General features: G+C 48.1%; 1 protein-coding gene across 18 annotated transcripts in view; it reads right to left on the minus strand.

The window, feature by feature from the left end:
• RBFOX2 (RNA binding fox-1 homolog 2) overlaps positions 1-15,475 on the minus strand; it is a 179,400-nt gene that overhangs the window by 49,624 nt on the left and 114,301 nt on the right. For all 18 annotated transcript variants that reach the window (XM_032107747.1, XM_032107755.1, XM_032107751.1 and 15 more), the window contains one exon: positions 855-1,001. In XM_032107747.1, the coding sequence (XP_031963638.1) occupies positions 855-1,001 (147 nt within the window). The remainder of the gene's footprint in view (positions 1-854; positions 1,002-15,475) is intronic.

Here is a 15,475-nt window from a genome sequence, read left to right on the forward strand (position 1 = left end):
CAACATATAGATAACTTCACCTGAAGGTTAGGTCATGACGCATCTAGCTTTTTATCTATGTTCACATGGAATGAGTCACCACATGTACTCATATAAACAAACTCTTCCTCAAAGAGCTTATAAATCAAGAATCATGAATAGCATCCAAGGATTAGGGAAGACAAACTATCTGCTCAAAAGAAACAGAAGGTGTATCATACACTATGTAGAATACCATCTGACTTGCACTAGCTTTTCCACATGCAATTGCTGGTTGGCAAATTGCAGCCATTCTTCATCACAGAAATGGATCACGAGGAAAGAAGTACTTCAACCTGTTTCTATGCAACTGAAAAACAGTGCTTTGCAAGGGATATATTAAGTCAGTGTTTAATCCTGGCCTTTACTCAGAAATAAGGTGAAGTTTCATTTTGGTTTGCTTTTTTCCCCAAACCAACTGTTAGATTATACTGAACACTGTTGCTCAGAGAAGTTGTGGGTTGCCCCAAACAGTTGTGCATGCCCCATCTGTGGAGGTGTTCATGGCCAGGCTGAATGGAGCTCTAAGAACACCTAGTGAAAGGTGTATCAGCCCATGGCAGAGGTGTTCGAACTGGATGATTTTTAAGGTCCCTTCAAACCCAAACCATTTTATTATTCTATGAATATCTCAGTAGGAAGAACACTGTTATCGTTCTCATGTGCTCACCAGCTGAGTTAAATGCTACCAACTGTCCTAATCCTGCAAATATATTACAGTGTGCTGACTAAACTGAGGGGGAAGTGCTTTTCATTCACACAAATACACAAGCACCAGGTGTCCCACCTGTGGAGAAGGAGAATCTGCCATGCCTGAAAAGGTGCTCGTAACTTACCCCAAACATCTGCCGCAGGTCGGGATCTCGAAAGCGGAAGGGAATGTTAGACACATGAAGTCGTTTTGGAGTGGATTTGCTCTCAGTATTCTCACTGCTCTGTGTCTGTGATTGCTGTCCATCCGTCTGTGCCCCTCCTTCTGTCTGCTGAAATCAGAAAAGACAAAAGTGTGCACATGAGTAGAAATCACACAAGTTCCTTTCACATGCCTTGTCTACCCCTTCTTAGGCATTAGCACTGCACTTGCAATTGAGCTATCTAGCACTTGACAATTATTTTGATAAAGCCAGTAGCACTTAACAATTGATTTGTTGTTCTTCCCCTCCCTTTCCATGAGTAAACAGTAATGAGATCTCAGCCTCCCTCCCCTCCTATCACCTTTCAGCTTAGTAGATTTGCCTTTGGTTTTCTTAAATTGCTTCTCCCTTTTAGGCCGTTCTTCCTCACTTCAGCTGCCACCATATGAAAGCTCTAATGAAGAGGCGGATCTTTCATATCCTGGAGCTGGGAGGTAGTACCGCCACTCTAATCTCATGTGGCAGGATGTTCATGCAATCATCAAAATCCCACAGCTGAAGTGGCAGCTCTTCACTGGGCCAATACCAGAAGTGCATCCCCAGGCAAAACGGCATCTGCTCTGTCAAGCTCCCTTCAGAGAAACATTACCCCAAAAGAAGATCTATAATTAAATGGTAAAATCCATATAGGAACAGCTTACGGATGTCTCTGATTAACTTTTTGCATACATTTAAGTGAGCCCAGGAACAGGAAACAGTCATCACCACTGCAAGATTTATAAAAACTCCAAGTGCTGCTTTTTGCTACCAATTCCACAACTAAGAAACGGAATTTGTTCCACTGTTCCCAAGCGCTGACTGGGATGGCAAAGAAAGGTCAAGGGGTACACCATGGGTATTTGTTCACAGAAAAGCGTAAGAAGCAGGCAGAGGAATAAGGGAGATCTGTGTGCCAGAGGAGAGACCGAATGCCTGCTCAGAGATTACTGGCAGGAGAAAAGTAAGGAATAGAACCTCACATGCTTGTGTGGGCTTAGAGTGAAAAGCGCTAAAATCTGAGCACAGGACTAAATACAAAGGCAAGGCCCCTTTGCAAAATGGCTTGATGAGAAAATGGCATTTTGTGAAATTTAGTCAGAAAAATGACCTCAGAACCTCAGAGCCACAGAACAAAGCAGACTACAATTTGGTCGGTTTTATTGCTCTTGTCCCTTTCCAAGTGCATTCACTGACAGGCCAAGGTATTCAAAGAGCACCCACCCACTCACTCTGTCTCCTGCTGCTTGCCTCAGACTCCTAGGAGGCAAGCTTTGACTACCTGTGTGATGCACTTTTAAGTGTCATTTCAGCTCTTTAGATGCCAACCTGATTCCCTCCTTAACCCATCAAGTAAAAAGAAGTCCTACAATAAGGCAAGGACTGTAATTGCCAGTGTCAGTCTTTTTAAGGTACTTTCAAGAAAACATGAGGGCCTTAAAGATATAAGAGTAGGGGTGAGGTTTTTTTGCTGGTTTGGGTCCTTTTTTCCTCATTTTAAATATGCAATTTGTGTTCCAAGGATGAAAGAAATCTGAGGGGACTTGCCCACACCAATTCCCCAACGACTGACTGGACTTGCTAGACTGCTCTGCACATCATTCCACATACAACACTTCACAAATATTTGGAAACACCTCTTCACAGATAAACTAAATTGGCAACACTATCTTCTGCCCAGAAATACCACTTACAGATATGACCTTGAATTTGCACACTGGTTACAAAGCAAGTGTATATACAAAGACAAGAGCGAGCAAACAGTAAGCACTGGGGTCTTGCCATGCTGAGCAGAGAAGTGGCAGCTTTCCATTTCATTTCAGTAGAGCTGCGCATGCAGCACAAACCATGTTTGATCTGGTTAATATAGATTAAGCTATGAGAGGAACAGTGACAATACTGCCCTGTCGAGTATGTCTACTTCCCATAGCTGTGGAATTCTCAGGAGAAGCCTAGTAGAATGAAACATTTTTATTTTCTAAGACTCATCCACCCTCCCAAAAATCAAACTTTTGAGAACAACTTCAGAAACTTCCTTTTGATCTTATCCAAAAGCTGTCCCCCACATGTTCCCCCTCTTCTCCTTCCCTCACCTCTATGACAAAAAGGCTCTCCAAACTTACAGAGAGTACACCCTAGGGGAAGAATCAATGCAGCTGGCTTGCAATTAAATCACACCATGCTACTTAGTGGTTTTATTTTTATGACTCCATCAGTCCTCTGCTCCTCAGGGTAAATCTGTCCAAGAAGGACAAAACACAGGAGTAGCTTATCTATCACCATAGATACAACACCTGCAAGTGAGTACTCCAAAGTAACTCCCAAAAATCACCAATACTGCTGCTAAAAGGGACAGCTACATTAAAATATAGGTTGCACAGGACTGGATCTGCTGTTTCCCCAGTGGAGGAAGCCAGGATGTTGTTTGCACTCCTCTCCCATCCACTTGCTCACAGGCAGAGGGCAGAACTCCTTTCTTACCAAGGGCGCAATGTATCATGTGCAGTGGCCTGCTCAAAAGCACTCACAGCTGTTCCTGCATATGGCAGAGAGCTGGAGCCACACAAGAGTCATTCTGCAGCACGTGAGATGTGTACAGTAAGACAAATGCTTCAAAGAGAAGAAATGATAGAATGAAAAAGGGATCTTGGTCCACTCTTACCTTTCTAACGACACTGAGAGACTCCAAATGCTTTTCATGCTTTCACACAGCCCGTTTTTTCAGTAGTAGTTTAACATTAAATACCTTCTTCTGCATGCTGTAGCTCCCTCATCTCTATCATCCATGGCCCTAAGGTAAGATTTGAACTTTCCACCACTGTAACATTAGCTCAATACATTTGTCCACTGCCACACATTTAGCTACAACATAAATGAAAAAACCAGTCTCTTCAGATCTTGGGTTTTTTTTTTTTCCCTTTCATAGTTATTCCTTGGCTTAATTCATTAGGAAGGAGATGAAAAGAAGGGCCTGAAGCCTGTTCTCAGGCAGAACATAACAGAGACTGGCAGCAGTGCTACCCTGGCCAAGTCAGATGATGAAAGCCTTCATTTCACCAAGTGCCCACTCCCCACCTGGACTCCTTCGCCACAAGGCGTTCAAGCTTGTTCTGGCCTTGTGTCAGCACTTCCCAGTGAAGAAAGAGACTTCTCCCTTAACTACACAATCAGCTCAGAAGGGCACTAATACACATTCCTGTTGGGGTTTTAGTTTAGTCTGTTTTTTCTCTGTTAAAGGAATTTTCTCCCATATGCATGTTGCTAGGGGACAAATAGCTGTACTTAAGAAAGACAAAAGGGGAGTGGGGCGGACCTGGCTACTCCTTTGTCTACACCTGGGTGTGGGGTCAGTTCGCTCTGAGCGTCCGGGGAGAGAAGCTGCAGAGAAAGGAGCTGCTGCTTCTTTCTTTTTTGGCCGTTCTTTCTTCCTGCTGGAAACAACGCCGGGACCCCAAAAGCCGCTTTCCCTGCCCTGCTGGAGACCGAGCTGTGGCTGCCCTGCCCCGCTGCTGCTTCGAGCTTTCGCTACGCTGTAGCCCTGCTCGCCCTGCCTGCCTGGGCCTCCGTGGGGTTCTCCCATCTGGATACATCTCGCCTGCCACCCGGGATTTGCGTTCGTCCCTGCCGTTCCAGCCTGCTGTTCCTGAGAGTCCGGGATCGGCTGCCCAGGGGTTTGTGAAGCCTTTGTTCCATCCCTTCCCGGGATCCCGGGGCACCGGTGCCGCGTGTGTCCCGAGCTCGCTCCGGAGCGCCCCCTGCAGCCGCGGGGGAACCATCGCACCTGCCCTGCTCACCGGGAGCCGCCAGCGCCCCTGCCGGCTGCGAGCGGAACTGCACCCGAGGGGAAATAGCCTGACAGCCGAGAAGGCTGGCACTGGGTTTGTGATTGCTGTTACTGCCATAGTTGTTGTTGTTTTGTTTGACTGGTTATATACATATATATATATATAGTAAAGAACTGTTATTCCTATTTCCCACATCTTCGCCTAAAGGCTCTTGATTTCAAAATATAATAACTTGGAGGGAAAAGGGGTTATATCTGCCACTTCAAGGGGGGCCTCTGCCTTCCCTAGCAGACACCTGTCTTTCAAAACCGAGACAGATCTTGGCGCCCAACGTGGGGCCTAAGGGCATTAAGAGATAGAGGTGAAAAAGGAATAACAGTTCCTGGATAACTTTATTTTGTGTGCTGGATATTGGAACCTTGTTAGGCAGCACTATGTGGTCTAGTTTACCCTGGTTCGGGTGGCATGTAGCCGTGGCTATATTCTTCCCCTTTGCAGCTCCTTACTTGAATATGGGTCCTCTGACTAAGGCTACCATTGCTGTTATCCAGCTTGCGTTATGGGTCGAGAAGGTGAGGAATTCATGGGTTTTTAACTTCCTCCGGAATGTGGGCACATGGATAAACAGCTATCACACACTGAGCACATGTTTTTGGGGGTATGTTAACAATGGTACCTTCTGTGAGGAAATGACACCAGGGGAAGTTTTCTCCCAACCCCTCAACCAGTTCTTTGGGCCCACCCCATCAATTTTCGAAGGGTTTAAATTCCCTCTGAATACTAACCATCTGCTGCTGATAGGCCTACTCTATTTAGCATTCAAGGATAAGTTGAGATTGGCTTGGATATCTACCCGGACACCAGCCCCAGAGACTAGAGATCCTACCCCAGAGCCTGATCCTGCCCCAGAAGCTGACATGGCCCCAGAGAGTAGAGTTCCTACCCCAGAGCCTGATCCTGCCCCAGAGCCTGACACGGCCCCAGACACTAGAGATCCTACCCCAGAGCCAGAGCCTGCCACAGCCCCAGACACTAGAGATCCCGCCCCACAGACTGATACTGCCCAACAGTCCACCTCAGAAATGGACTACCCAAACTGGGTGGGGGTACTGGCAAAAGGGATGCAGGAGATGTGCCAAGAGATGGGTCAGGTGCGCCAGGGGATATGCCAGGAGATGGGTCAGGTGCGCCAGGAGATATGCCAGGAGATGGGCCAGGTGCGCAAGGAGATGTGCCAGGAGATGGGCCAGGTGCACCAGGAGATATGCCAATTGCTAAGGGAATACACCTCCTCAGCTAGTGAAAAACCCTCTCCCTGCCCCAAAGAGGGTGAGTCCGATGGTGCAGCAGTGGAACCCACGGATGTTACAACCGTCCAGGCTTCAGCTGAACCACAAGGACAACCACAGCCAGCAGCAGTCGCCCCTGTGCAAAGGAGGAAGTATAAGACCAAATCAGTACGACCAGTTAATGATGATGGGCAACCAGGGCCCTCACAACCAGCAGGAGAGCCAGAGCCAGAAGTCATCACTGAGTCCCTGTCGCACGACAGTCTCCGTGCTATGCGAAACGACATTGTGCGAAGGGGGCGTGAGCCTTATACCACCTGGCTGCTTCGGGTTTGGGACCTTATGGGCACAAGTGTGCAACTGGATAGTGGTGAGGCAAGGTATCTGGGATCGTTGACCCAGGACCCAGGTGTGGACCAGATATTCGTGAGGGAGCCAGGGCCCCTTTCTCTCTGGGAGCGGCTCTTAATGAGTGTGAGAGAAAGGTTCATTCACAAAGAAAGAATGCAGGAGTATCATCATAGAATGCAGTGGAAGACACTCGAGCAAGGGATCCAACAGCTAAGAGAGGTGGCAATATTAGAGGTACTCTTTGGGAAGGATGGACAGCATGATAATGACCCCGATAAGGTCAGGTGCACAGGACAGATGATGTGGAACCTGGCAAGGCTAGGGCCATCACAATACACCACCTTCATTGCAACGATTGATGCTGACAATACCCGAGAAACAGTGGGCTCTGTTGCCAACAGGCTCAGGCATTATGACAGCATGATCAATGGCCCGCTAAAAGCTCATGTCTCTGCTGTGGTCCAGGACCTCAAAGAGGAGATGAAGGAGATGAGGGAGGAGATGAGGGAGGAGATGAGGGAGGAGATGAGGAGGGTCAGCGTGGCACCAGTGCGAGTCACAGGCCCCCAAGTCAGAGCCCGTCGTCCCCCTGCTAGAGAGAGAGGGTACACCCCACGAGCTGAGCTGTGGTTTTTCCTGTGTGAGCATGGGGAAGACATGAGAAGGTGGGATGGGAAACCCACCTCTGCCCTGGCAGCGCGGGTGCGTGAACTCAAGGAGGGAGGCACTAACCGAGGGGGTTCCGCTAAGGTGAAGGTAGCCTCAGCCTCCCGTGACCGAGCTGCCAGGCACTACAGAAGGGAGGATGATATGTCGGATCCCCTTGAAGGTACCTCGAGCATGTACGCCCAGGGAAAGAATGATAACCAGGGCTAGAGGGGCCCTGCCTCTAGCCAGGAAGAGGCACGGGAGAACCGAGTTTTCTGGACGGTGTGGATCCGATGGCCTGGCACATCAGAGCCACAAAAATATGATGCATTGGTTGATACTGGAGCACAGTGTACTTTAATGCCATCGGGACATGTGGGGGCAGAACCTGTATCCATCGCTGGGGTGACCGGGGGATCACAGCAGTTGACCCTTTTGGAAGCTGAGGTGAGCCTGACTGGGAAGGAGTGGCAAAAGCATCCGATTGTGACCGGCCCAGAGGCCCCGTGTATTCTGGGCATAGACTTCCTCCGGAATGGCTACTACAAAGACCCAAAAGGACTCAGGTGGGCATTTGGGATTGCTGCTGTGGAGGCAGAGGGCATTAGGCAATTGAACACCCTGCCTGGACTATCTGAGAATCCTTCTGCAGTTGGGCTCCTGAAAGTGGAAGAGCAACGAGTGCCAATTGCCACCTCGACAGTGCACCGCCGGCAGTATCGGACAAATCGAGATGCTGTGATCCCCATCCACAAGATGATCCGCGAGCTGGAGAGTCAAGGGGTGGTCAGCAAGACCCACTCGCCCTTCAACAGCCCCATCTGGCCTGTGCGCAAGTCTGACGGGGAATGGAGATTGACTGTGGACTATCGTGCCCTGAATGAAGTGACTCCACCGTTGAGCGCTGCCGTGCCAGACATGTTGGAGCTCCAGTACGAGCTGGAGTCCAAAGCAGCAAAGTGGTACGCCACTATTGACATTGCCAATGCATTTTTCTCCATTCCTCTGGCAGCAGAGTGCAGGCCTCAGTTTGCCTTCACCTGGAGGGGCGTGCAGTACACCTGGAACCGACTGCCCCAGGGGTGGAAGCACAGTCCCACCATCTGTCATGGACTGATCCAGACTGCACTAGAAAAGGGTGAGGCTCCAGAACATCTGCAGTACATTGATGACATCATTGTGTGGGGGAACACCGCAACCGAAGTGTTTGAGAAAGGAGAGAGAATAATTCAAATTCTCCTGCAAGCTGGTTTTGCCATCAAGAAGAGCAAGGTCAAGGGACCTGCCCGAGAGATCCAGTTCCTGGGAGTAAAGTGGCAAGATGGACGACGTCAGATTCCCATTGAGGTCATCAATAAGATCACAGCAATGTCTCCGCCGACCAACAAGAAGGAAACACAAGCTTTCCTAGGTGCTATAGGTTTCTGGAGGATGCACATTCCCGAGTACAGCCAGATCGTGAGCCCTCTCTACCTGGTTACCCGCAAGAAGAATGATTTCCACTGGGGCCCTGAACAGCAGCAGGCCTTCGCCCAGATCAAACAGGAAATTGCTCACGCCGTAGCCCTTGGCCCAGTCAGGACAGGACCAGAGGTGAAGAACGTGCTCTACTCTGCAGCCGGGAACAAGGGTCTGTCCTGGAGCCTCTGGCAGAAGGTGCCTGGTGAGACTCGGGGCCGACCACTGGGATTCTGGAGCCGAAGCTACAGAGGATCTGAAGCCAACTACACTCCCACAGAGAAGGAAATCCTGGCAGCTTATGAAGGAGTCCAGGCTGCCTCAGAAGTAATCGGCACAGAGGCACAACTCCTCCTGGCACCCCGACTACCGGTGCTGGGGTGGATGTTCAAAGGAAAGATTCCCTCCACGCATCACGCCACCGACGCTACTTGGAGCAAATGGATTGCCCTCATCACGCAGCGCGCCCGAATTGGAAACCCAAGTCGCCCTGGGATCTTGGAAATAATTACGAACTGGCCGGAAGGTGAGACTTTTGGGTTATCTTCTGAAGAAGAAGAGGAGCAGGTGACACGTGCCGAAGAAGCCCCACCATATAATGAGCTACCAGAGAGTGAAAGACAATACGCCCTCTTCACCGATGGTTCCTGCCGAATTGTAGGCGCTAGCCGGAAATGGAAAGCCGCTGTATGGAGCCCCACACGACAAGTTGCACAGGCTACTGAAGGAGAAGGTGGATCGAGCCAATTTGCTGAGCTCAAAGCTGTCCAATTAGCTCTGGACATAGCTGAAAGAGAGAAGTGGCCAAAGCTCTACCTCTACACTGATTCATGGATGGTAGCCAATGCTCTGTGGGGTTGGCTGGAAAGGTGGAATAAGGCAAACTGGCAGCGCAGAGGAAAACCAATCTGGGCTGCTGAAGAGTGGAAAGACATTGCCACTCGGGTAGAGAAGCTATCCGTGAAGGTCCGTCATGTAGATGCTCACATCCCCAAGAGCCGGGCTAATGAAGAACATCGTAACAACAAACAGGTAGATCAGGCTGCGAAAATAGAGGTGTCCCAGATAGACTTGGATTGGCAACATAAAGGAGAACTGTTCCTAGCTCGATGGGCCCATGATGCCTCAGGTCATCAGGGCAGAGATGCCACCTATAAGTGGGCACGAGACCGAGGGGTGGATCTAACCATGGACAGTATCTCCCAGGTTATCCATGATTGTGAGACATGCGCTGCGATCAAGCAGGCCAAGCGGGTGAAGCCTCTGTGGTATGGCGGGCGATGGTCCAAATACAAGTATGGGGAGGCCTGGCAGATTGATTACATCACACTGCCTCAAACCCGCCAAGGCAAGCGCTATGTGCTCACAATGGTAGAAGCCACCACTGGGTGGCTGGAGACCTACCCTGTGCCTCACGCTACTGCCCGGAACACCATCCTGGGCCTGGAAAAGCAAGTCCTTTGGAGGCATGGCACCCCTGAGAGAATCGAGTCTGACAATGGGACTCATTTCAAGAACAGCCTTATAAACACCTGGGCTAGAGAACATGGCATAGAGTGGGTGTACCACATCCCTTACCATGCACCAGCAGCTGGGAAGGTTGAGCGGTGTAATGGACTGCTTAAAACCACCTTGAAGGCACTGGGTGGGGGGACTTTCAAAAACTGGGAGATGCATTTAGCAAGAGCCACCTGGTTAGTTAACACTCGAGGTTCCACCAGCCGAGCAGGCCCCGCCCAATCTGAACCCCTACAAACAACAGACGGGGATAAGGTTCCAGTGGTGCACATGAGAGGTATGCTTGGAAAAACTGTTTGGGTAAAGTCTGCCTTGAGCAAAGACAAACCCATCCGTGGGGTTGTTTTTGCTCAGGGACCAGGTTGCACCTGGTGGGTGATGCAAAAGGATGGAGAGACCCGATGCTTACCTCAAGGGGACCTTGTTTTAGGGTGAACTACCCATGGCTCTGTACTTGTATCAGTATCAGCATGTATATTTGTATATAATTTGGGTAATGCATAGATTTATATGGTTAAAAAAGTTAAGTTTCATGTAACATGTTAGTATGGGAAAAAATTCGGGGTGGATAATGTTGGGGTTTTAGTTTAGTCTGTTTTTTCTCTGTTAAAGGAATTTTCTCCCATATGCATGTTGCTAGGGGACAAATAGCTGTACTTAAGAAAGACAAAAGGGGAGTGGGGCGGACCTGGCTACTCCTTTGTCTACACCTGGGTGTGGGGTCAGTTCGCTCTGAGCGTCCGGGGAGAGAAGCTGCAGAGAAAGGAGCTGCTGCTTCTTTCTTTTTTGGCCGTTCTTTCTTCCTGCTGGAAACAACGCCGGGACCCCAAAAGCCGCTTTCCCTGCCCTGCTGGAGACCGAGCTGTGGCTGCCCTGCCCCGCTGCTGCTTCGAGCTTTCGCTACGCTGTAGCCCTGCTCGCCCTGCCTGCCTGGGCCTCCGTGGGGTTCTCCCATCTGGATACATCTCGCCTGCCACCCGGGATTTGCGTTCGTCCCTGCCGTTCCAGCCTGCTGTTCCTGAGAGTCCGGGATCGGCTGCCCAGGGGTTTGTGAAGCCTTTGTTCCATCCCTTCCCGGGATCCCGGGGCACCGGTGCCGCGTGTGTCCCGAGCTCGCTCCGGAGCGCCCCCTGCAGCCGCGGGGGAACCATCGCACCTGCCCTGCTCACCGGGAGCCGCCAGCGCCCCTGCCGGCTGCGAGCGGAACTGCACCCGAGGGGAAATAGCCTGACAGCCGAGAAGGCTGGCACTGGGTTTGTGATTGCTGTTACTGCCATAGTTGTTGTTGTTTTGTTTGACTGGTTATATACATATATATATATATAGTAAAGAACTGTTATTCCTATTTCCCACATCTTCGCCTAAAGGCTCTTGATTTCAAAATATAATAACTTGGAGGGAAAAGGGGTTATATCTGCCACTTCAAGGGGGGCCTCTGCCTTCCCTAGCAGACACCTGTCTTTCAAAACCGAGACAATTCCCTATGTCTCAATGCCTGTCATCAGGCAACACAGACATGCTGCAGCAAAGGTCTCACATTTAGGAACAGTACTGCACTCACTGCACCTCCTCAGCACAGCCTGTGTAATATATACTGATGCAGGTGATAATGCCATTCATGCCTGCACACACGAGCTTAGAGCTCTGCTCAAGGTCACTGAGAAACACATCAGAACTCAGGACAGCAAAGCATGTGCTTCACTTTTAACTCCTTGCTGCCTGTGCCCACAGGTCAGCTCCTCTCTAACACCTGCCAGCAGCAGGAAAACCCTAGGCAAGAAGAGGCAGCTGCAAAGAGAAGCACAGATTATACTCGTGCACATATACACATGTAAAAGGGGAGGATGCCTGGCAACACAAGGATGTTCCGACAGGTTTGGGGGCAGCTCTACAACCACCTTCCCACCTCTTAACAGGTCTCCTCTATCCTAATGCAGGTGATGAACAATCTGTTGCTGAAGATTTCCCCTCAGCAGCAGGGAGGCAGGGGCTCCAGCACCACCTCAGCTCCAAGCAGATCTCCATCTGAATGGCTAGACAGAGGGATGCCTCCACGGTGAGCCAGACAAGCACTGGTACAAGGGACCAGCACAGAGATTATTAATACCCAGCACATTCTGTTTCCATCTCCCACTTGCTTCTAGGACTGGAACCACTTCAGATCGAAGTTACAGACAAACAAAAAACAACCCCCCATTCTCTCCCCCCCAGGAAGCAAGTGGTCCAAAATGTTATGAATCATAATGAGGAGGTTAAGAGCCATAAATCACTGCAAAGAAAATATTTACAAAACACAAACTGTAACTAATAACTATATTTAAAAGGGGATTTGGGTGGCTTATAAAATCTAGCAGACAGACTGTGCTCACTCCACTGCTCCTAGATCCGTCTTGAATCCAAAAAAAGCCAAAACCAAACACCCAAGTTTGTTTGGATCAAGAGCTTGAAGAACTGTGGCGACAAGGACAAAAGGCTATGACTGGGAGACAGCAATCTTCCCACCATAAAGCAGAGTACAGACAATGTGGAAAAATCTCTGCAACTTCTAGTGAAGAATCTGTGTCAAAACAACCAGTCACCCACCAATGAACAGATACCCACTGAGCAGGTTTGGTGGAAAAACAAGTGAAGAATTAGGCCCTAGACACAAAATCCACCTTGTGCCTCACCATACTCTGCTAAAGTAGGACTGAGGTCCTACACATCCCAGAGCAAATGGCATGGGAACTTCAGCTGCTTCAACACTTGTTCAGCAGACACAAGACCTTAGGGCTAATTATCACCTTTCAACAGCGGTAAATGTAATTTTACAACTATATCCATGTACTTGGTTTTTCAGAGATGCCAGCAGTGTTATATTAAAAAAAAAAAAAAAAAAATTGGGGGCTCCTTACAGGCACAATTAACTATTATCCAAAATATTCTGTATGCTAAAAAAACAGACGAAAAAATTCTAAGGACATACCAATTCACTTCTACGAGGCTTTTCACTATTTTCCACACAGTCAGGTGAATTTAGTGTATATTTTTTATGATATATATTTTTTGTTAGTTACCTATTTTCAGAAGCTTAAGTCATTTTATTCAATTTCCTCATTAAAGACATACCTCACAGAACACAAACCTAACATAGGAAAGCACATAAGAAGCATTGTTACCTATCCTGCACAACTCCTCTGACGTGTCCAGTTACATGTTCAATCCAAAGATGGATATTTCTAACAGGATTCTTTAGTGCTTTTTTCTTTTTCTTTTCCTTTTCAATGAAGTGGTGAAATGGAGCCCCTTGAAAGGTCTGCTCTGCTGGTCACATTGTCAGACCTTTCCAGCCCATTCTTCACAAAACAGGGATGCCCTGACAAGGTGAAGGAGACAGCAAGATCTCCCAAGCTCGTGGTCACTCCCAGACTGCTCCATTGACAGTGGCAGAAGAACAGCCACACAGTGACAGATTTAAGATCCATCCAGCCCATTATCTTCTTTCTAACAGCAGCCAAATCTGTGGCATCTGTTGGAAGGATGTAAGAACAAGGCAAATGCTCAGTGACTTTTCTCCAGCAAACTAAGATAGCTGATGTCTCAACTTGCAAAGGATCCTGTGGACAAGAGCTGCAACGCTAATTTCTTCATTATATGGGAAAAATTAGTAGTAAACCCTGCTTTTTTTCCATACATGGCACCCAATTATTTCCCATGTGCATCTTAGTAAGTGAAAATGGGAAAGCTCCATATTTTAGTTGCCTTACCATTCAATATTCTATGTACTTGTCATATGCCTTCATTCGTGACAGCTCTTTCCCTAAGTGAAGATTTCATTTCTTCTCATAAAGAACCTGCTACATCCCTTTCATCATCACTTTTATCCTTCCCTGTACTTCTGCTAGATCTGCTATAACCTTCGAGAGATACACCGAAGTACCACAGCTATATACGCTAACGTAATGATGTTTGCTGATTTATTTCCCATTTCTCATTTTTAAATCTGCCTCACTAGACACAAGTCTGCAAGTGCTGACAATCTGCCTCATAATCAAAGCAAACTCCTGATGTTAAATGTCAGGGTTTGCAACCTCAAGACAGCAATTTCTAAGCTGAGGTGGCCAAACAATCAGCAGCAAACTACTTATTTGAAGCTAGTTCTTCCTCATGTCTACCTGCTCAGCAGTATCAGAAAATAACTGAGGATATTCATTAAACATATTCTTCACCTGAAATACCTCACATGAGCAATTGCTTTAATTACTAAAGGGATGAAAAGTAATTACAGAGGAAAATTCTGCAAATTCAGTTCTGGGCAAGAAATACCCAAGGGGAAGTCATCATTTCAACACCATCCATGTGTTGCAAAAGTCAGTTGAGGAATCTTTGGTGCTGTTGGCTCTCTTCTTTCTAAGCCCTTGCTAGATGTACAGGGCACAGCCAGATGACCAAGCACCTTCCCTGTCTTGCTTCTGAACATGACACATATGGGCCCTCCACCACAAACGTGTCTCCTTTGAGAATTTGAAAGTCAATATCCCTTTGTGGTACAGCAGATGAGTTAAATACGTTTCAGTACAGCACATCAAGAAGCCAAGACACGATGCTCTGTAATTAAATAATGCTTTATACTGGTTCATGACAACGTAACACCAAGGCGGCAGCACCTGCCATTTTCATGCGAAGTAATTTACATAAACTTATTCCTCTACTTCTATACCTCCAGCTGCATTCCATAATTTATACAGACATACAAATTCTTCCCTCTGACATTAACAAGAGAAACAAGTTGAATAATCAGCTTGCAGCATTAAGTGCATTGCATTTACTATCAAGCAAGCCTTTTTAGTTCAGCAGATGATTAATCTTCCCTCTGCGGGTAGAGTACCAGGAGATGCAGAGAGCTGACAATTGCTCTCGGCTTCTGGCCATGCTCTCCACACGCTTACCTTGCAACAACAGCATTTGCTGGATCCCTCCAAGAGCTCTCTAATTCATTAACCCAGCAAAAGAATTGGACAGCTTTCTGCCAGGTCAGTGAATTAAAGTGGCTCACGTAAGGAATGCCAGAGACAGTAAAATAGGAGTGGGAGTTTGCGCTTGGAGCCAGATCTCTCCTTTCTGACAGCAGTGAATCTCTTAGATCAGCTCAGCTGCCAGAGGTACTGCAGCCTAATTAGCATCTCCCCTTGCAGCTAACTGTGCTGGGTGTTTCTATTAGGGATAAGAGCACTAAAGTAAACCAAGAAGGGGGAAGGGGGAAGAAACTAGGCAACCCAGCACCATAAGTGAAATGCTGAGTGTCAACTGTTTAAGAGAAGGGCTGCAACAGGCAGACCAAGTAGGCCAAATATGGTCCTGTACCTCAGCCTGTTTTTAATCCAGGTCTTTCAGCTGTGCTTTGGGACAGTATCAACATAAAGGACAGATGCTTGGACATGCAGACAGAGAGGTCGTCTTGCCACATGCCAGGCAAGAAACAAAGCCCCATAGATGAGACTTGATCCTAAAATAGAGATTCCAAAAAATGAAGCTGTTT

This window comes from Corvus moneduloides, chromosome 4, assembly GCF_009650955.1.
Source record: "Corvus moneduloides isolate bCorMon1 chromosome 4, bCorMon1.pri, whole genome shotgun sequence".
Taxonomy (NCBI): domain Eukaryota; kingdom Metazoa; phylum Chordata; class Aves; order Passeriformes; family Corvidae; genus Corvus; species Corvus moneduloides.